At 38.1% G+C, this 21,202-nt stretch overlaps 1 protein-coding gene across 8 annotated transcripts in view; it reads left to right on the top strand.

Annotated features, from left to right (window-relative positions):
* The window catches only part of LOC121323427 (poly(rC)-binding protein 3), an 87,179-nt gene extending 66,452 nt beyond the window's left edge, over positions 1 to 20,727 (top strand). For 4 of the 8 annotated variants that reach the window (XM_041264507.1, XM_041264504.1, XM_041264506.1 and 1 more), the window contains 11 exons: positions 3,603 to 3,626; positions 3,963 to 3,995; positions 5,139 to 5,255; positions 5,772 to 5,903; positions 6,737 to 6,865; positions 7,287 to 7,430; positions 11,560 to 11,601; positions 13,549 to 13,627; positions 17,175 to 17,227; positions 17,890 to 18,059; positions 19,265 to 20,727. In XM_041264507.1, coding sequence (XP_041120441.1) covers positions 3,603 to 3,626; positions 3,963 to 3,995; positions 5,139 to 5,255; positions 5,772 to 5,903; positions 6,737 to 6,865; positions 7,287 to 7,430; positions 11,560 to 11,601; positions 13,549 to 13,627; positions 17,175 to 17,227; positions 17,890 to 18,059; positions 19,265 to 19,301 — 960 coding nt within the window. In that variant the 3' untranslated portion in view covers positions 19,302 to 20,727. Of the gene's footprint in view, positions 1 to 3,602; positions 3,627 to 3,962; positions 3,996 to 5,138; positions 5,256 to 5,771; positions 5,904 to 6,736; positions 6,866 to 7,286; positions 7,431 to 11,559; positions 11,602 to 13,548; positions 13,628 to 17,174; positions 17,228 to 17,889; positions 18,060 to 19,264 lie in introns of those variants that run through there. The other 4 variants (XM_041264508.1, XM_041264510.1, XM_041264509.1 and 1 more) reach the window with 4 other exon arrangements.
* Positions 20,728 to 21,202: the final 475 nt, after the last annotated feature.

The following is a 21,202-nucleotide window of genomic DNA, read 5'->3' as shown; positions in this document are numbered from 1 at the left end:
GAGATTGTCATGTGCCAATCGACCGACTAATTCTAAGCGATCGCGTAACTGCAACACATATTTTACTACATTTTTAGACTCCTTTGACTGTTCTTCCCAGCCTTCTCTTATGAGATCCAAGATACCCCGCGGCTGCCGACCGTACAAGAGCTCAAACGGGGAAAACCCCGTTGAGGATTGTGGTACCTCGCGAACTGCAAAGAGCAAGTAGGGAAGCAGTTTAGCCCAATTGCGTTTTTCTTGATCTACAAAGCGGCGCAACATATTTTTCAAAGTCTGATTAAATCGTTCAACAAGCCCATCCGTTTGAGGATGAAAAACTGAGGTTCTAATTGAACGGATTTTCAATAATTTATATAGTTGCTGAATACAGTCTGACATAAAATTAGTGCCCTGATCAGTGAGAATTTCTTTCGGGATTCCCACCCTAGAGAATATTTTTACCAATTCATTCGCTACAGCTACTGCATTCATAGAGCGTAAGGGAACAGCTTCTGGATATCTCGTTGCGTAGTCCACTACTACTAAAATATACCGATATCCTGACTCTGTTCCCTCCAGAGGGCCTACTAAATCTACACCAATCCTTTCAAACGGTACCCCAATAATTGGAAGTGGAACCAGAGGTGCGGGGCGAACTGACTTAGGGGCAGCTAATTGACATTCAGGACACTCCGATACATACTTCCGCACAAGACCATAAACCCCAGGCCAAAAAAACCGGGCCAGAATTCGTTCCTGAGTCTTTTCAGTTCCCAAATGACCTGAAAATGGAATGTCATGCGCCAATCTCATGACTTCTGACTGAAAAGGCCTAGGAACCAATAACTGTTTTACGAGCTGTCCCGTCCCGGGAGCCCGGGTTATTCTATATAATAAGTGCCCAGATACAGAAAAATGCAGAAATACCACCGGTTGTCCTTCCTGCATATCCTTCCCCTCGATATATCTAACCTGTTTCCAAGCATACTGTAACGTGGGATCATTTTGTTGTTCATATCCCAAGTCAATATCTCGGTCCCAATGGTTAGGTACACAGAGAGGAGTGTCTTTTATTACATGACCTTCCACCTCAGTAACCTCGCAGCCCCGGTTACACTGAATACCTACTCCCTTTCCTTGCCGTTTAAGCGATTGGTTTACTTTTGTGTCAGACCCCTCCCCTTGTCGTCTCAGAGTTCCCTCATATTTTTCCACCCGACGCTCTCTTTTTGTTTTTCTTGGGCGGATTTTAGGGTTAAACAGATCGGATTGCAACGGAAAAATCTCGCCAATTGTTTTCTCCTGTTGCTTTAATTGTCCCCTGGTAGAAACTAAGACCATTTCCCAACCTAAAATACGATCAAAAAACGGCCAGTCTCTTCCCAGGAGAACAGGGTATGGTAAACATTGCACTACAGCCACTTTAACGTAAGCTGAATAATCACCTACAATAAGTCTAACTTTTGTGGTGGGATAAACCCGAGTTTCTCTATGAATACAGGAGATAGCCACTTTACCCTGTTGCTCCCAGGCTACCCCATCCAAGAGAGCTTGCCGAATCAATATTTGTGCACACCCAGAGTCCGCAAATGCGTAAGTACTCTTTCCCCCGACCTGTACTCTTAACTGATAAGGGCCCTCCCGACATTCCCCAGTGTTCCTACCTGTTACTGCTGACCAGGATCTTGTCCCCAGGTCCACCTTCATTACTGGACAATTCCTGGCAATGTGTCCAGGCTCATTACATCGGTAGCACACTTGGTTAGGAGGCATCAACGGAGTTAATCTGTCCTGCGAGTCCGCGACCGGCAAGTTAGGGGGATTCTCTCTCGCCCAGGATGGGGCTAACCTCGACCTCCATGGTCTGAAGGTCTGGTTACCCCCTCTAGGCTTCATTGGTTGGTTGGTCCGAGTTAGTTTAGGGGCAGGAGTGGGGTCTGACCCAGCGCCTTCGTTCGCGTCTTCGTAGGTCTTCGCCAGGAGGATGGCATCCTCGAGAGTGGTAGGTCGATTCCTCTTAATTCACTCTCGATTCCCTGGCGGTAGTATAGACGCGAACTGTTCTATAACTATTTTCTGCACCAGTTCTTGGGGTGTATGTTCTTTTGGCCGCAGCCACCGGGTGCACTGATCTAAAAGATATTGTCCTGCAACCCGTTTCCACATCCCCTTGGACAGCTGGTATTCCCGAAAACGGCGCCAGTATGTTTCCTCCGTGATCCCGAGGTGTGAGAGAATGGCTTCTTTTACTTTAACATAGTCCCCTGCATTCATGGCCGTCAGGGCTCAATACGCTGCCTGAGCTTCCCCTGTCAGGCAGGGTGCCAATTTCATGGCCCAGTGTTCCCTAGGCCACTCTGCAGCCTCTGCCACTCTCTCAAAAGTAATCAAGAAAGCCTCGGGATCATCTTCCGAGGTCATCTTCTGAAGTTTTGGCTGAGCTGCAAACATCCGGGCAACCGCTCTCTCTGATGTTGATATTGATAGTTTTTCCACCAGCTGTCCAAAGAACTGGGCGAGCTGTTCCTGGTGCCGTGTCTCTCTCTCCTCTCGCTTCTCCTCCTGCTCCCTAAACATTGCCAAAACTGTAGTTGGATCCATTTTCACTTCTGACACTACGTGTGAGGCGAGAGTGTATTAAATGGAATGTCCAGACAGTAATTTATGTGTACAGAAATAAAATAATTTATTTTTATTATCTATATACAACAAAATAATTAAATAACAAAAGAAAACAAAATGGTGTGAGGGAAGGAGTGCAGGGGTGAAATCCAAAACAGACCGTGAGAACTCGTCTTTAACTGTCTTCGTGGCGAACCATACATAAACAAAAAAAGACAAAAGAAATGTTAGTGTTTTTTTAAAAAATCCCGCTGCATCAAACTAGTCTCTCCCTCCACCCGTTACTCCTCCTATTTTACTTTCGGACCAACCCCGAACACAGTAATATGTTCCCTTTAGTAAGTAATGTCCCACCTCTGTAGTCAGTGGAACACCAATCCCCAACTGACAAGTGTCCTTATCCTTCACTTGACTCCAGTGGCTGGAATTTACATACTCGTACTTCCACCCCTCACCAAGGTGCCGCCCCTCAAAAAGATGACTTTTGCCATGGTCACGAGATCTTGGTAAGGGAAGTCCCGAGTTGGTTTGATGCCATCTACTGTCGGGAGGCTGAATCACAGACCGAAATCCCTTTGACTCCTCACACTGGGGAAAAAAAAAGACATTGAAAGGGTGGGGACAATTTGAGGACAATTTTACTCTCCAGGAAGTAACCCAAGGAAGTGCTGGACTTTTACTAGTAAAAACTGTTTTTGCCTTGGTCTGCTTAATTCTTTTGAAACCACAATTGTTCTGGGATGTATATAGTATTACCTTTCTTGAGCATTCATTTTGGAACAGCTTGGAGGTAGAGTTGGAGATATTAAAACACCCAAAGACATATCACTCCCTTTCTACCCTAACGGAAACAGGCACAGCTTAGGAACCCACTCGACACATTAGTTTATGCCTGAACTGTGTTAATGCAGTAGTAAGAGGACATTATTTAATGTGTAAAATTGCAGCTTAGTTATGTAACAGGACAGAATAATACATGTTCTCTTTTTTCATTGCAGGAAGTTGGAAGTATTATTGGCAAGGTATGTATAATGCTCAGTGTAAGAAGCTATTAATATCAACTTTAATAGAGAGTAGTTCTTATGAAGCTATTTCTTTAAGCTTACCTTCATATTGCTTTCAGAACTGTACTAGCAGCAGTCACACCTATATAACTCCCTAAAAGGTGGGGTCACATTTCTCCATAATTAACTGTGGGTTTATTGAACCCCACAACCTCACAAATATCATCTATGATTTAAGAAAAGGTATACAATTCCATTAGACCTTTTATTGCAGTTATCTTATAGTATCTGTTATTTTGTCAGCTCAAAATGAAAGTAAACTGGATTTGCTGTATTTATTTTGTATCTTTCTAGAAAGGAGAAACAGTAAAGAAAATGCGTGAAGAGGTGAGTATTCTCACTAGAATATGTGTTTTACTGTAAATAAAAAAAGCTGTTATAAAACATAATACAGTAAAACCTGTCTAATCCAGCCAATCTACCTGTACGCTGGTATATTTGGGACCCAACCAAATCCCTATTGAAATGAATGGAGCAATACAATCCACAGCCTGTCTGTTCTCGAATCCAGAATGATTTGTAAGTTTTGTCAATGTTAATCTGACTGTGCGGCTCAGCACCAAGTCATGTGATTTTTCTTTTCTAAATGTATAATCAAATATGTCCCGCTGGTATGGTACATCTACAGTAGAAACTCCTGTAGCCCTTTTATTCAGACTGCTCCAAGGGAAAAGTTTGTATAAACAGGCATTCAGTTAAGTGGGAGATTATGTCCTCTAGTGTCAACAGCTGGGGGACAATCTTTTCCTTTGGGTAAGTGGGCAGATCAGACACACTATACAACCATTGTTTTGGTTTGGATAAATATACCAGCCTGTATGGAAGATAGATTTACTAAAATGCATTGTGTAATTTTGTATTTGATTTGCTTATTATAACCCCAGGCAATGAACATCATTCACTCAGTTATTTAACGTCTTAGTTATATTTTTTATAAGCATTTTTTTATAAGCATATGTACAGTATGTTACAGTCGGTGTTGGTAAGTAATGCCTTACATGTAACACGTTACTGTAATCTGATTAGATGTTTCAGTAACTTTAATGGATCCTTTTTCAGAGAGATAACAAAATTGGTAACATATTACATCTCATTTTTTTCAAAGTTATACGTTACTGTAAATAGTTACAATTGTGTTCAAGTAACATAATTACTTTTTAATTGCATAAATTTATATTAAATATTATATACATTCTTCTTTTTTTCTTTTCTTTTTTTTTTTACAAAATAGAGATCAATTCACTTCCTGTCACTTTATAAAGTACATATCAGGTTTCTTATAAATGCCTTAGTTACTTTCTTGTACAACTCTATTGACGTTTAGTACCATAACTGTCTAATTGTGATTATAACATTGTTTATAACACATTTATAGATCTTTTTTTTAATTTTTATAACAGATCCTTAAACTATATTTATCAGATAGGGTATTTTTAAAAAGGCATTGTATTTGTGTGTATTGTTGTTTAGAGTGGAGCACGGATCAACATCTCTGAAGGAAACTGTCCGGAGAGAATCGTCACTATCACTGGCCCCACTGATGCAATATTTAAGGCCTTCGCAATGATTGCTTACAAGTTTGAAGAGGTGTGTCTATTATTTGTATTACTGCAGCTTTGTATTTTAGAAGATATTATATTTTCAACAATAAAGAGGTGGGGGCAGGTGGGGTGGGGGTATTGACTCCACCCCCATGGGTGGGGTGGGGGGTGCTGCTGTATGTAATCTGTCCACTATCCTGTGATGCAGTGAAATTGTGTAAGGACAGTCATTTTAGTAGGCTGCTCCAAGTCATCCAAACATGTCAAATCTGAAATATTAATGACTAAATTGATTAACATCCCTTGATACACCCCAGCACTTTGTGAGACACCACGCCACGTCAAGGCTGTTTATCCGAGCAAACACTGGGATTACCTGACATTAGGTACAGGTCCTTATGAAGTGGATAGTCTATATATTTACGTTACTTTTAAATTTTGTGTAAATTCAGTTTCCACAGCTGTTGGTTTGGACAACCAAATAGTGCACCAGGTCAGACCTATTAAAGGCAGCCCCTTGGGGCGAATCAACCTGTTGTAATGCATTACCACTGCTTTTTAGGACATCATTAACTCAATGAGTAACAGCCCTGCTACCAGCAAACCTCCCGTGACGCTTCGATTGGTGGTGCCTGCCAGTCAGTGCGGATCATTGATTGGGAAAGGAGGATCCAAAATAAAGGAAATTAGAGAGGTAGGTGATATTGATACTTTAAATGGCTATCCTGTTGTCTTAATGGCTGTCTTCCACATAGATTAATGTGTATTAAACCCAATCAGTGAATAGGACTGTATGTGTGAGAAAGTGTAGTCCTGGGAGCACATGACTACACAGCTCAGAAGGTCATAGGCTGAAAAGCCTTCGTTGTATTAATATTTGTTAATTGCTTTTATTGTTTTGGCAGTTGGCTCATTATTGTAAATTAGAGCCAACTGCCAATATTTAAGGAGAGCAATCAGTCTGCTAGAGGCTGCTGTGTGAAGAGCCTGACTGTGTGTCATTTAAAAGGTACTGTGAGAACCTTTTTGTTTTGTAACTGTGTGTGTTCATTTTAACAGTTAAACAGCTCAGCTGTCCTGTTTATTTAGCTAGGTTCCTGCCATGTGTAGTCAGCCCTCCAAAGTGGAGCTAGGCTTTTGTTTTGTTTATTTTTATTTGTGTTCAGAATAAAAAGTGCGCTACTGCACGTTTAAAAATCAATTCTTTGGTGTTTGCATCAGTCAGTAGTGCTGAAAAAGAACCCGAGGCGATCCTGTGCGGCAAGCATCTTTCACAGTCTCACACTCTCAAAGAAGCATACAGTATATTGCTACATTAATGCACCATGTGATTTAATGGCTATTTTGTTATTGGGGAACTCCTAAATAAGTCAATTTATTTTCACAATTTTCTTTTTCTGTCCTATGAAAGTGTAAAATGAGTATACAGAATATATTTGCCTTATATAAACATTTACTTGACAAAACTAAGAACTGTTTTTTGAAAGGACATATATTCTTCACAGTTTCTCTGTCTTCTTTCTTTAGTCAACAGGAGCCCAAGTTCAGGTGGCAGGGGACATGTTACCCAATTCGACCGAGCGCGCTGTGACAATCTCTGGAACCCCCGACGCCATCATTCAGTGTGTTAAACAGATATGTGTGGTCATGTTGGAGGTAGAGTATAGCGGTGAACTTCCAGTATGTTATCCCATTCATAACCTCAAACAATTAATCTACATTTCTGAAGTAAAGCTATAAATATAGCTATATATAGCTAGCCAAGTAATTTAAATTAATGGGGCCGCTATTTCTGTAGTATCACATAGCAAAACACACAACAACTATGAAAGATGATTCATGTTTTTTAGTCATTTTCTGTTGTGTTCAAATAATTGCACACTGTTCTCATAGGTTTTTAAAAAGCTGCTATTAGGACAGCAGTGCCATAGTTATAATGTAAAAAAAAACTTGCCCTGACAGAATTGTCCTTGTCATACATACTGTATATGGTTTTGTTCTTGTCTGTTTCTTTATTTTCTTCCCAAGAATCCTGTTTTTAATGCTGTCTCTACCGCTCCCTGTTCTCCTCTCCTAGTCCCCACCGAAAGGTGCCACCATCCCCTACCGCCCAAAGCCCGCCTCCACCCCCGTCATTTTTTCAGGTGGCCAGGTAAGAGCCGACCCGCTGGCGGCGTCCGCAGCCAACCTCAGCCTTTTACTGCAGCACCAGCCACTGCCTGTTAGTTCATTCAGGTTTTCTCACCTTCTCACTTGCATGCTCACAGCCCAAGAGACAGAGAGAAGCTTCAGGGTGGGACAGACAAAGGGGGAAGCTTGCATGAAAGGCTTTAAGATTAAACAAGCAGTAGGCAGGGTTACCAACAATTCTACTTTTATGAAAATATGCATAGGATCCCAGTGGCTCATCCAGTAAAGACACTACCATGCTGGTGTGCAGGGTGAGTCGTAGCATCAGGAGCTTGCCCTGTGAATCCAGCTTGTGTTGAGTTACCGATTTTTGAGCATCAGTGGGCTGGGGAGGAAAGCCTGCTAGGCTAAGTTCACCTCATTGAGCTTCAGCAACCGCTACTAGTCCAGCTGAGGTTTCCCTGGCTTGGCCCTTGTCTCCTATCATCCATGGTTAAGACTTGCCATGTGAAATTAGATGATTAGCTTGACAGTGGGAATGAAGGTTGTCTGATTGTCCCTCCTTCAGCTTAGTGGATTGCAGCTGTGGGGCTAGGTTCGAATTTGCATTTCAAATTGGGTTGGAAAACATTGGTAAAACCGATAAACTATGATAAAAAAAAAGATCTGCTTAAAGCTCACCATCCTAATGAGATGTTTAAGACAATTGGCACACTGATATAATTATGTAGCAAAAAAAAATGCTGTTATTTAGGACCCTCTTGAAAATCAGAATTTTAAATATTTAAATGTAAATGTCAATTAAACCCTTTTTTAAAAAAAAATGCAATTTCTTTGCAGTTGAAAGGGAAAAAGCTTAGCTTAGCTTTATTCTGAAGTTAGTGGTTGTTTCAGAATCACAAGCAACTCTTGAAGCCTTCTATTCATACTTTCTCATTGCATGCCAACCCATTTTAAAGAAGCATATCCCTTTTATTTTTATTGTGCATGATTTCCTCTTTTAACTTAAATTAATGAGACTCAAGGATTTGAAAACATCTTACCTCTCAATTGCATTAGCACAAAACATGGTAACTACACAGGCCTATTTGGATACATTTCAGTGAAAGACTCTGCACAGGACTTTGCTCAAGACTCGCATTACACACACATACAGTCTAATAACAATTTACCTCATGCCTTTATTAGTCCAGATATCAGTATTGGAAAGCAAATACAATTCTTGTTCCAAAGCCTGTGGTCAACAATAGACACCATTTTCATTTTCTAGTCTTGTTAGTTACAGTTCAATGGAGCATAACTGTTTTTTCATTACAATTTGTAGATTCAGTTTACTTTTTCCCACACTAATAAACATAATATATATTGAGAATGTATAATATTTGATTTATACACATCATTATATAATCGTGATCCATAATAAGTTAACTTTGCTTAAACTGCACTAGATCTTACACAATATAAGAGTACACATGACTTGCAGTATTAACTTATGCATAAAAAAGGTTATATATGTACGGACTTGTTTAGAATAAGAGTATTTTTAAATCAAACCTATACATTACAGTATGTGTTCATTTGCTTTATTTGTAATCTACAGAAGCATCCTAAAAGTATCTCCTATGTAGGACTTTTATATCTCCTCGTGGCAAAGTGGTTTGAAGTGCGCAGATTTAGAGGTGATGCAGTGCTCAAGACAATGACAAAGTATTTGTGAAATGGTGCTTTATTTGTAATTCCAGTGTCACTTGACAACAGTAAAGTAATGGGGGACTGGCAATACACAACGATGCGTATTGCTCAGTTAAGTAAACATGAGGTTCAGTCCTGAAATAATAGACACGGTATTTAAACAAACACGATCACAAGTCCAGACTGAGTGCTGAAGTGCAAGCGCTGCAATACAGTTCATTCAGTGAGTACAAGTGCAGTGAAGTCCTGGTTGGGTGCTGGCTCCCGGAAGTGTTAGTCATCTATAAAAGACAAACAGTACAGTTAACAAAACAAACACAAAACACTCACGGTACATATACAGTCCTTCAGTGGTTCTTCCATAACCATAGCAAAAGGAACAGTTCACATTGTCACCTTGGTTAGCGAGTGCAATTGTTTTCCTCCAATGCGTGATCGCCACATCGCTTCCCGTCTGGGACGATGACTTAGTATACTGTGACTCCGCCCCCACTCTAGATGGACTACCTCCACCTTTCCCTGGACTGACTTGCCAGACTATCCAGTCCAGGGCACTCTGTTCCCTTTACACAACGCCCTAACAGGTCGGGAGGGAGATTTTAACTCAGGTTCATTCTTTCTCTGTCATACTCCCATGTAGGACTTTTATATCTCCTATGTGGGCGATACAAAGTCTTATGTATCCTCAACGTTGCAAATGTTATATATATATATATATATATATATATATATATATATATATATAATATATATATCTGTATACATTCTACTGTAATGTATCAGCTTCAACTTGTGATCTTCACTGTAGAAAAATCTAGATTTTAAGCAATTTGTTTTCAAATAAAAACTAGTAAAGACATTTAATATAATTATAATCAAGTTTGCCTAGGTCAAGTTCTGTTGAACAGACTATAACAATAAATACTATATAAACATGTTTATTTTTTACCTTTACAAGCATGAGAAATACCAGAGTGGAAATCAATTTTAATTTAAATAGTAGTAATAATTAGAGCCTCTATTTAGATCAATTGATCTCTTTAGTCCTACAGTAAAACATTTTATATAGTATAATAATAAAGATAAATGACACATTTCAAAATATTTTGGCCAAAATCAGATGGTTTTGTGTTTGCATCCCACTTCTCATAGCAAAGCATTTCCATAATGAATCTTGATTGCTTTCACTGCCAACTGCTGTTCACAAAGCATGAGAGCTATTTATTTATTTAAATTATTATTACTTTTTGGGTAATTTGAGGGTTTAAACTGAACTGAAAACTATATATATATCATATATATTATATATATATTATATATAATATATATATAAGATATATATAATATTCTCTTAAATTTACAATTATTTAATAAAAAATTATAGTTCGATTTTAGAAAAGGTTGATAAAGATTGAAGGGTATACTATATTTTGGATCCTGCTCAGCCAGTTCATTACAAACAATGTATAGGTTGTACACTGGTTACCATTAGTGTACTCTTTACAATTGAAGGCATTTTCTTATATACTCATCTTACTGTACATTGCTACGTTTACCCTTAGCCAGTTACATCAGTATTGTAATGATCATCAAAATGAGAATGTAAAATTAAACCATGCAGTGAGATGGACATTTCACAGCTATTTGAAACAGTATACACTGTAACGCCTCTACTATTCTCAATCTCATTTAATCTTTAATGGCTACAAATTTTGGAATGTACTCTGTATTATGTAACAGTTTACCTTTCATTGCGTTAATGTATGATGTCTATGTATGAGTTTATTGAAAACTGCCAATATAAAAGATTTATGAATTGGAAGTAAATATGGTCATATTGAATCTTGCCGAAACATGACGTTAAAGTGAGAATTCTGTGAGAAAATGCAAGAAGCTCTGCAAGAAGCTCCACTCCTGTTCTCAAAAACATCTAAAAGCGTTAGACGTCTCAAAAAGGACATATGAGCTGCTGTAAAAGTCATAGCTAGCTCGTGTAGTAACTCCAGGGTCACTGGGACGCATCCTAATGCATTCTGGTACTTTTTGCATGTCTCTTCTTTATATAGATAGATAGATAGATAGATAGATAGATAGATATGACACTCCCTATTTAACACTGGATTACCTTGGCACCTTATTATAGTAGCTGAATTCTGCTTTTTAATGTTGTGTAATATTATCACAAGAATAATTAAATATAGGAAACAACAACTTGTTTCTCTTTGGTTTTCTTTGTTCTTTCAGAAATTACATTTTTGGAGTAAACTGAAAACACACATTAGGACATTGAATTGCTGCCAATTTCAATGATCCACCTCCTTCAGAATGGGGCAATTTCAACATTCTGGAGTATATCATCCAAAACAAAAAAAGCCTCATAATATCAACTAGCAGGTTATGTGACTCCTATAGGATCATTCATGACAAAAGTTCAATGTAAATGGACAAAGAGACTGTTGGTAGATTTTTAAGTGTGATTGTTTATCACATTTACTATTCTAATGTAAACTTTTTGTTTTCCTATACAGGCCTTCACAATTCAGGGACAGTATGCCATTCCACATCCAGATGTGAGTTACTATTCTTATTTCACCCTCTGCTATGTTTAACAGAGTCTGCATGCTTATTATATTAATGAGTATTAATATTAACTAATAATATTAATAAAACATCTGATATGTAATTTGCCATATTACTATCAGTCAATCTGAAACTGTACTTTGAACCTATACTTCCCTATTAAAATAATATTCATAGGACTTGGCCTGTTTGTAAAAGTGAATAAATACATTTACAAATAAAAATAGTAAGTGTACTTCTGAATTTTTCCATATCAGTTTCAGCAAGATGCCAAATTATTTTCTGTTTATTTTTCACAATTTACAGTGTTGTAAATTCTGAAGGGCCACTGTTCATTTGTAATCAGCGCTATTAAAGTGCACATAGGAAACAAAGTAATCGTGTAAATCTTATTTGATTTGTGTTGCCACCACTTTGTAGCTATGGAAGGGGCACACATTATTTTAAGCAGGTATTTGATTTGTAATAGTTTATTTTTTGTCAAAGCATTTATAAACTTTAAAAGTGGCAAATGTGTCTTGCTCTCTTTTCCATTCTACACTTACCGTTGAAGTAACAGCATTTATTTATTTAAAAGAACTCAGACTGCCCGAAGCTAGATGCACTGGCTTGCATTTGAGTGGCAATCACTGCTTTTCACAGCTGATAGGAAGCACGGCATTGAAGTATCTGCACAGAGTGTTACATAAATATTCTTCTCCAACAGCTTCAAATAAATTATCATTAAAAAATCTAATTCACCATTATCACAATGTGTGTGTTTTGTTTTTTTTTTTGGGGGGGGGGTTTGTATAGGAAAATCTGAGACCTACAAGTGTATAGTAATATATGTTGGGTAAGATTAACTGGAATTATTTTGTCAGCACCATGTACTTTAAAAGCAGAGCTTTAAGTTCAAGACTCATGGACTAATCATGTCTGGAAATATTTTGATTCAAAGTTTTTGTATCATTATTGATTGGTTCAGTCGTATGAAGCCAAGGTAAGAAATCATGTAACATGATGCTGTCTTTTTTTCAATGTGTGAATATAACAGTTATGAGTATGGATCAAACATAAACACCAAATGCAAGACAGGTACGCAGTGCCTTCTCAAGATGGCTGCCAACAAAATAGGATCCAACAACATCTATGAATATTGTTATATTTGATTTTAGAGGAACTCAAAACTAACTGCTGATCCTAGGTATGTTCAGTAGGCTCTGTCAGTGGAGGTCTCCTCCCCATGTCAATGCTGGTGTGGGTGCTGGTAAACGGAACATCTCCTAATACTAATATAAGACATCAAGTATGAGGTATAAACATAGGAATGTGAATACTGTTAGCATGGTCGCTTATATTGTGTGTATGTGTGTGTATATATATATATATATATATATATATATATATATATATATATATATATATATATATATATACACTCACACTCACACTCAGAAGATATCTAAAAAACCTTCAAAACTGTTGTTAGGCAGCTATGTATGTGGTCATTATAAGAAATCTTTTTTCTATTTGTACTGTGATGTTTCTGATTATGATGGCCTTAACACAGTAGATCAGAATCAAAAGTGCTACTTTGGGTGAAAAAGTAAAATAATAAAGTGTTTGATTTCTTGTAGCATACACACACAGACACTGCTGCAGTATTGAAGTGCAATATTTTTTTCTCTTCTATTCTGAGCATGCTGGTCGTGCCAGCTGTGGCTGCTTCTAGGTGTTTTGTCACAAGCTTCTCAGAATGAAGATGACCCAAAAACACACTGTATATCAGATCATGTGGGACAGGCCAAGTCCTATCGTAGTTTTTCCTTTGTGTTTTGCCATGATGCATCATGGCCACCTTGTTATTTTCTAATTCAAGTTTTGTTCTTGATTTGGTGTGACCTGTGCTATATAAAAATAACCTCTTAGTTCTAATGTCCCTCCTACCCCTTCAGCAGTTGACCAAGCTCCACCAGTTGGCTATGCAGCAAACCCCTTTTACTCCCCTTGGACAGACCACCCCTGCTTTCCCTGGTACGTACCCAAGAAGCCCTTTATGGAATTCCTTCTCTTTGTACCTGTAGAGTTTCTTTCTCTGTTATCTTGTTGTTTTTGTTGATATGTGCACTGTACCCTGGTGGTTGGTCTCTAGATCTTGAGTTATATCCGGTTGTTCTATTTTTTGGGGGCCTTTGGTCTTTTATCCTAATGGTGCCAGGAGGTATGTAGCCTGGGCACCAGTTGGCTCTTTCATATCAACTTTCCAAATGCCATTTAGGACCAAGACGTTGCTGTTTGTAGAACAGTTCATAATTGGTAGTGCATCATTTCATATAATTGCAAAGCACACTACAAAAAGTCAAAGTACAGGAATGATAAATGCAAAAAAGAAGTAAGGATCATAGATCACTCCTAAACATCTGTCTGTGTAAAAGAGAAAGGCCATCATCACAAAAATATAACTTAATGATAACTTGTGAATAATTGATAATTATTATTTAGTTAGTCCAATAAAAAGTATCACTTCTCCTTCTCTTTGTCTATTAACTAATCAACAAAAACTCTGAATTCAGAATATTCACACTTGGAATACTGCATTGCAAAAGTACATTGTGGCACTAGAGAATGTCCAGTGAAAAGCAACTAGACAAACACATAGGAGAACCTTTACTTAAGTTTTTTTTTTTTTTTTAAATCATAATAGGAGCTGACAATATTTAAATGCTTTAATAAACAAATAGCAGAAGACACTTTTTTACACAGAGAGTGGTGACTGGTATATGGAGTAGTCAAAAGCCAAGCTGTTTCTGCTGATTCACTGGAATCCTTTAAGAACTTACTGTATGAATTTCTTGGATCAATCTGCTACTAGGAACCGGACAAGCATTGATTGGCTGAAAGCCCTCTTGTCATTTGTAACTTTTCTTCTTTAAGTGAGGGGCTTATGCACTTACAAGCACAGTATCCGCTTTAGCCAGTTTTTATTTATTTTTATTTGTATTTTTTTTATATTAATAGTTTTTATTAATGGGTTCAATTTATTATTTATCTTACTGTTGTGTGATCTTTTCTACCCTTGATGTAAAATCCTCTGACCACTGCCTATTTTCCAGTAGAACCCTTCCTTAATGACATGCTCCTTTGTACTGCTAGGTCCTCACCCACAGAGCTGTAACCAAGAGCCATCTCTATTCAAGCCAACTGGTTAATCACTTATAGACCTTGACCTACAGCCACTGAATTGGAAGTTCTGAAACTGATGTCATTATGGCTTGGCCATGCTGGAGGCAGCATAGCTCATAGGAGAATGCAGTTTCAAAACTTTCTCTACCCATCTTTATCCAGGTGCTGCTAATACAGGGTATAATATTTCTACAGGTCATAACATTTAAACTGTTCACAATTTCAAAGATATGTGTTAAATTTTATATGAAAATAGTACTTGCTGTACTTGGGCCATTGCTTTTATATAGTAAAATGCATGTCCTGTGTTTCACTGTGGCCGTCATTGGTTGCCACAATCCATTGTTGCCCAGCAAACGCACACCTCCCTTATCCTGCCCAATGGCAAGATTTCAATCCAGCTGATGTCCTACTTAATGATTTGGATAGCTATAGGATAGCACCAAGTTTGGTATTTACAGGGCAGTAATACATAAAAATGTAGTTAGTTACTAAAATTATCAAGAAGATTTACAAGACAATTTTCCCTAGCCATTGTTGTGATTAATTTGTGAACACAAAACCCCCAAAAATATAAAATCTTCATTGTACAGCTGGCTCATTAAGTTACATGGAATGTTTACCACGATATTGCCACACTGGATGAATGTGTCAGAAGGCACATTGCTGCCATTATAAATCCCTGCTACAGGAGGGTTCCAGTGAGAGAATAGCGACCTGAGGAACAGGGGAGGGCACGAGACCTGTTTTTGAGAATTGGTCAGGTTTGGATAAAAAGAAAGAATTTAGCAAGAGACCAGAAATGTTATACGTCCAATCAGTGTCAACTTTTAATGAAAGGGGTCTGCTTCAGACAGGGGATATCACCCAAGTGTCTTGGGGACATAAGTGCCAGATACAGTGTAACACAATCAGCCTAGATTAAGAAATTAGCTTTGTGCTTACAAGCCCCTGCTGGCAGAGGATCTGAAATGTATTTCAAAAAGGGTGTTGGATGCCAGTTGCCTTAGTAAAGAGAATTATGTAGGTCATGGTTGGGGTTTCCTCCTAGACTTTAGTTAGGAACTTCTCCAGTTTCAATATCCCCCAACCATAAGGATCCAATACATACGCAGTCCTTACAAAAAGGATAGACTTGGAAGGACCATGCTTAAAAGTGGAAGAACTCACCTTGGAAAGACATTGCCACATGAAGTGATGTCATCGAGAGCTCGCTGGTTAGAATTTGTTTTGGGCCAATTTGCCGGTCTTGGCCTTAGTGGTCTCATAGGTTAGAGAAGAAAACTAGCTAGGGATAGTTTGCTTGCCATGCTACAGGATCTTGCCTGCAGGGTTCAGTAGGTTCAGAAGGTAAAATGGTTGGCTTGGCAATGGGAACATGTTGTCTCTGTATCTTTAGTCTTCCTAAATCAATAATGAAGTGACATTCAAAATTGGGCATTTCAAATTAGAAAGAAAATGAGGGTAAGGATCTCATAAGATTGCTGGGTAAATGTGGAAGGACTAAATCAAAGTCATTTTTTAACCATGGTCCATCTAATTTAGAGTGACAAATTATTTTACCACTATTTTTCTCCCTGTCCCCACAACACCTCACGAGAACAGAAGAACAGTGGTTGTCCTCTGATCCCACTGCCAAGCCAATCACCCCTTTAATCCAGGAGTTGGACAACAATGTTAGTGAGCAATACCTGCTCTGATGTCAGGATGCCTGGCCAGTAGGGTCAATGTAGTGCAAAAAGGAGAAACAGTCCCATTTTTTTACTCCTCACTGCCTGGGAACGCTAGACCTGATGCTCCTTGTGGGATTCCCAGTGAAGATCAGCAACTTGGCACAACCAGGATGCAAACCTATGCTCTCCTGAGTGCATGACACCCTGTACACTGAGCGGTTGTTCCTTTGCCATGTGTGCCACGATGGTTCTTCCACCTTTTAAACGTGGTATCATGGAATACCCTGCGTACCAGTTTTGTTACACAAAACTATGTTGAGAATTGCACTTCCACTATTGCAATGCAGCCTAGTAGTTTGGAGATATATATATATTTTCTAAGAATAAAAATCATACTTTGTGCAATTGTTTGCTTTGATAGGATTCAAGGTCCTTCGAGAAGATTTTAATTTATTTTTCCCAGGAAAACACCTATTATTTAAAATATGTTTTAAGTCATAGCTTTGTTTTATTTTTCAACCTAATAAACACTAGAACACACTTCTTCAAGAAAGCCCATCTATTTTCTGAACTCCATTGCATCACAATGCTGCTATACTTTTTCAGGTCTTGGGACCATATAAGATCCTGTTCTGGATTCTTTAACTTACTGATTACAACAGTTTACAGGCTCACTCTGCCCATTTGATATACAATTTATTCTGTTCTTTGCTCCCCATGCTCAGGTATGGATGCCAATCCCCAGGCCAGTACTCATGAACTCGCCATTCCCAATGATGTGAGTATGACATTCGGAAACCAGGGACTGTTTCACCATTGTCTTAACAGTTAAACAGAAAATTAATCCAATATCATAGTATCTGAAAGTATAGTGATTACAGTTCAATTCATAGATAGTTGTCGGGTCTTCATAATATATGGCAAATTCATTAATAAAGTAAAACATTGACTGGCCACTTCTACAAAGGGTCTGACGCAGTGTTCAAGTGGAAACAAGTGTCATGTCCAGTGTTGAAGGTTTCTGTGATATGGGCCACTGTAGCAGGTCTGTTGCTTATTACAACACGAGGCACATATCTGTGGGCTGTTCCATCATGAGCGGCTTGTGACTGGAGTTGTGGTTTTCTGCAAACACTGTCATTCCAGGAACACCCATTAGACTTGATAGCATGTTGGTCAATGCAGCCACTGTGTTGAGGGATTAACTGGTTGAACAGCCCCATTTGAAGCCGCAGAAATCCTGAGTACACAACAATTTCTTATGACATAGCTATAGAGCTCTACTATTTAAGTTTTGGCCAGTCATCGTACTAAATTGGAATTCAAAAGTAATATTTTCTTTCTGGTGTTAACAAATTGCAGATTGCCAAAAGATTCCCTGGTTATATTTGTTTTTAGGACCCTGTTTTTCCTTTTAAGAACCGCTGCAATTTTTTCCAGTTAATAGGCTGCATAATCGGGCGCCAGGGAACCAAAATCAACGAGATCCGTCAGATGTCTGGAGCGCAGATCAAAATTGCTAATGCCATGGAAGGCTCAGCGGAACGTCAGATCTCCATTACAGGATCCCCCGCCAGCATAAGCCTTGCCCAGTACCTCATTAACGCAAGGTAACATCATCCCTCCCCCCTGCACCACACTGTACCACCTACCTGTTGTTCTATTCCACTATGCCTATTGAAGCAACTCTTTGAGAAATATCCTACCTTTATTTCAATCCTAAACAAAAGAGTCATTTTAAGATTAATGGGGTTTTTTTTTCACATACCTAAAACCGTTTCTCACCACTTATGAAGAAAGTGTTGTGATTGGTGTTTACGAGAAAATAATACTGAATCAATCAATTACAATTTATTTTCTCATGTTCCCACTTAAAGTTTCAAGTCTCTCCACCACTCTTCTGGTCACATTGGTAATCAAAAAAATTGAGATGAGATTTTGCAGGCATTTAATAAAGCTGTACAACCTTATCTGAAACACCTATACCATTACATAGTCTCTATATTTATAATGGTGGTTTGATATCCGTTCTTTAATGGTTCAGAAGTAATCAAAATCAGTGGGGAAGGTAAGTTAAATCTTTGAACATTAAAAGCATCTGTAGCTAATTATAAGGTCAGACTAGTTTGCATGTTCCTGCAAATTCAGAAATGATAGCCTAATGTTATAAATAGCTACAGATGCTTTTGATGTTCACTGGTTTCAGTTCATAAATACTAAACTATAAAGAGTTAGCAGAGGAAATTAAGCAGAACTAATGGGCATTGCGTTCCATGGTTCCACCAGCAAATATGCTTTGGTTGTGATCTTTTGTGTGGTTTATGGTTGTGGTCTAAAAAAGCAGCAAATCAGATATCACCAAATATTAATAATCAGAGAAGAATAGGGACTTAAAATTAGGACATGGAAGGTATATGTCTTATGCCATGATGTAAAGGCTACTGTATAGGGGGCTCATACTTTACTTATAATAAAAGCTTTCTTTTACATGTGAGACATTTTCTTGATAATATAATAGGCATATTCATCTTAAAGCACATTATAATAAAATATGTGTAGGGAAAATGTACTTTATCTAAAACTCTTCTGTAGTTTGAGCATTTATTTGTTGTCAGTTCACTGTCAAAACTGGAAATGAAGACCGTTACACTTCAGATTAGGTTCTACAATGCATATTTATTTAACAAACATGTAATTGTACCTTGCACACAAAGTCTGTTATTATCACACAAGAGTAAGTTCAATTTAAAATCAAAAGGATTTAGTTTTGTTTCAATGTTTTCCTTTTCTCCATCCTTCTCCTGTACTGTTCTAGGCTGACGTCTGAGGTCACTGGAATGGGCACCCTCTAATTTCTACCCACCATCCTTCACTGCATCACCTGACCCTCCTGAGCCAATGGCATTGGACCTAGTTTGTTCTCTCTGTATTCTGCTGTCCTGCATTTGAGTGATAATTACTTATTTATATAAAATAATCTATGCTTATATTTAAATACCCCAGTTCAGTGTCCCTTCTCCCATACCCAGAATTAATAGATGCCCCATCCCTGCTTGTCCATAGTTTGAATAAGACTCTTTTTTGACACTCTAGTACCATAATTGACAACAGTGGTCACTGCATAAACATCCTTTTTGCCGTACTGTTTTTCTATTTGTGTTGTGCGCTGCAGACATGCGATTGGCAAAGAATGGTGGTTTTAAAAAAATGATGCAATATTGCCATATAATAATTCATAATTTTCTCAAACCACAGATCACCCAGATACCAGATGCATAGATGCAGCTATGCATAAGGTGGAAACATCAGTGCATCCTTTCATAGGAATCTAGAAATCTTTAGGGTGTTCCCAGGTATGATCCCAAATAGATATACTGTACCATAGTTTATACAATCAGACTGAACCAAATGTTTTAGGGCCACGGAATGTTTAAGGGTTCGGTCCAGAACCCAGGGAGGTAGGTTTGGACTTTTTTTTTTTTTTCAAACTGGTCTTCCTACCTCTCGAACATGATTGTTTTTCTTTTTTGATGTCTGTTTTTATAACCAATAAGATGTTGTTTTCTTTTCAAATAAGCTGCATTGATGACGGACAATGTTTGAGATTTCAAACATTTTTTTTCCTGGTCTCTTTTCCTACCCTCAGTGCTCACTGAACTGGTATTGACAGGCAGTGGGTATAAGCTGTAAATTGTCAAGTGAAGCTAGTAAAGTGACATGAGGTGGGCTTTGAAACAGACCCAAGCTTATCTTCACTCATAGATTTGAGAAAGAAACTAATGAGAGAAATGAATGTAGCACCTTCAGTAGTTTAATAGGAATTTAACATCAGTTTGGAAGCAGATATTGTGTGAAACTACATTGTTTCAGATTTTAAAAAAATGTCTTAAGTTATTTTAAGTTTGGACAATGTTATTTTGACCATTCATTTTAAATTATATGACGTGTGTGTCATGCATCAGTAATAACATATTAATGTGTTGCACTGCAGGTAGTAAAGTATGTATCTTAGATCTGAATTCCAACCGAGTTCTTTTCAACAAAAAAAAAACTACGTTTTAATGTGAATCATTTTCAATGCAGTTCAGAATTGGCATTCTGAGAGGTGATTTGAGTTTTCTTGGAAAGTAGTGAATAGTATGCACAGTGTGAATTTGTACTACTCTGCAATGTACAATACAATAGTGTACTAAACTATACTATAGAGCAGTGGTTCCCAAACCTGGTCCTGGGGACCCCCTGTTTCTGCTGATTTTCATTCCAACTGAGCTCTCAATTACTTAACTAGACCCTTTTTAATTGTTTTCAGCTCTTAAACATTTGCAGAGTTCAAGTTACTTATATTATAACTAACTTGAAATGTGTTACTGTTGAAAACAATTAAGAAAAAAGTCAAATTAAGCAAAGTGTCATTTCAGGACCAGGGTTGAGAACCACAGCTATAGAGTAAAGGGAACTAACCAAGTTTGCAGCCTCAGTCTGGCAGAACTGAAATCTAGTTAAAGACTATTACAAACATGATTAAAACTCACTAATATTGATATTATTAATATTGGTTTATGCACTAGTTCTCCTGCCTTTCACCTCAGAATCAGTGAAATAAATATGGTGGTCTCAGCTGAGCCTATAATGCGCATTGGTCACAAAACCACCACGCAATTTCGCACAATTCGGTCTGCTTGAAATACACGTGATAGATGTTCAGGTGACAGAGCTGTGAGGAGAAACCATTGTCCCTCTCCTTTCATGAGTG

Source organism: Polyodon spathula, chromosome 11, assembly GCF_017654505.1.
Source record: "Polyodon spathula isolate WHYD16114869_AA chromosome 11, ASM1765450v1, whole genome shotgun sequence".
Lineage (NCBI taxonomy): Eukaryota > Metazoa > Chordata > Actinopteri > Acipenseriformes > Polyodontidae > Polyodon > Polyodon spathula.
Note: the sequence above shows the minus strand (reverse complement) of the source record. Positions and strands in the feature narration are given on the sequence as shown.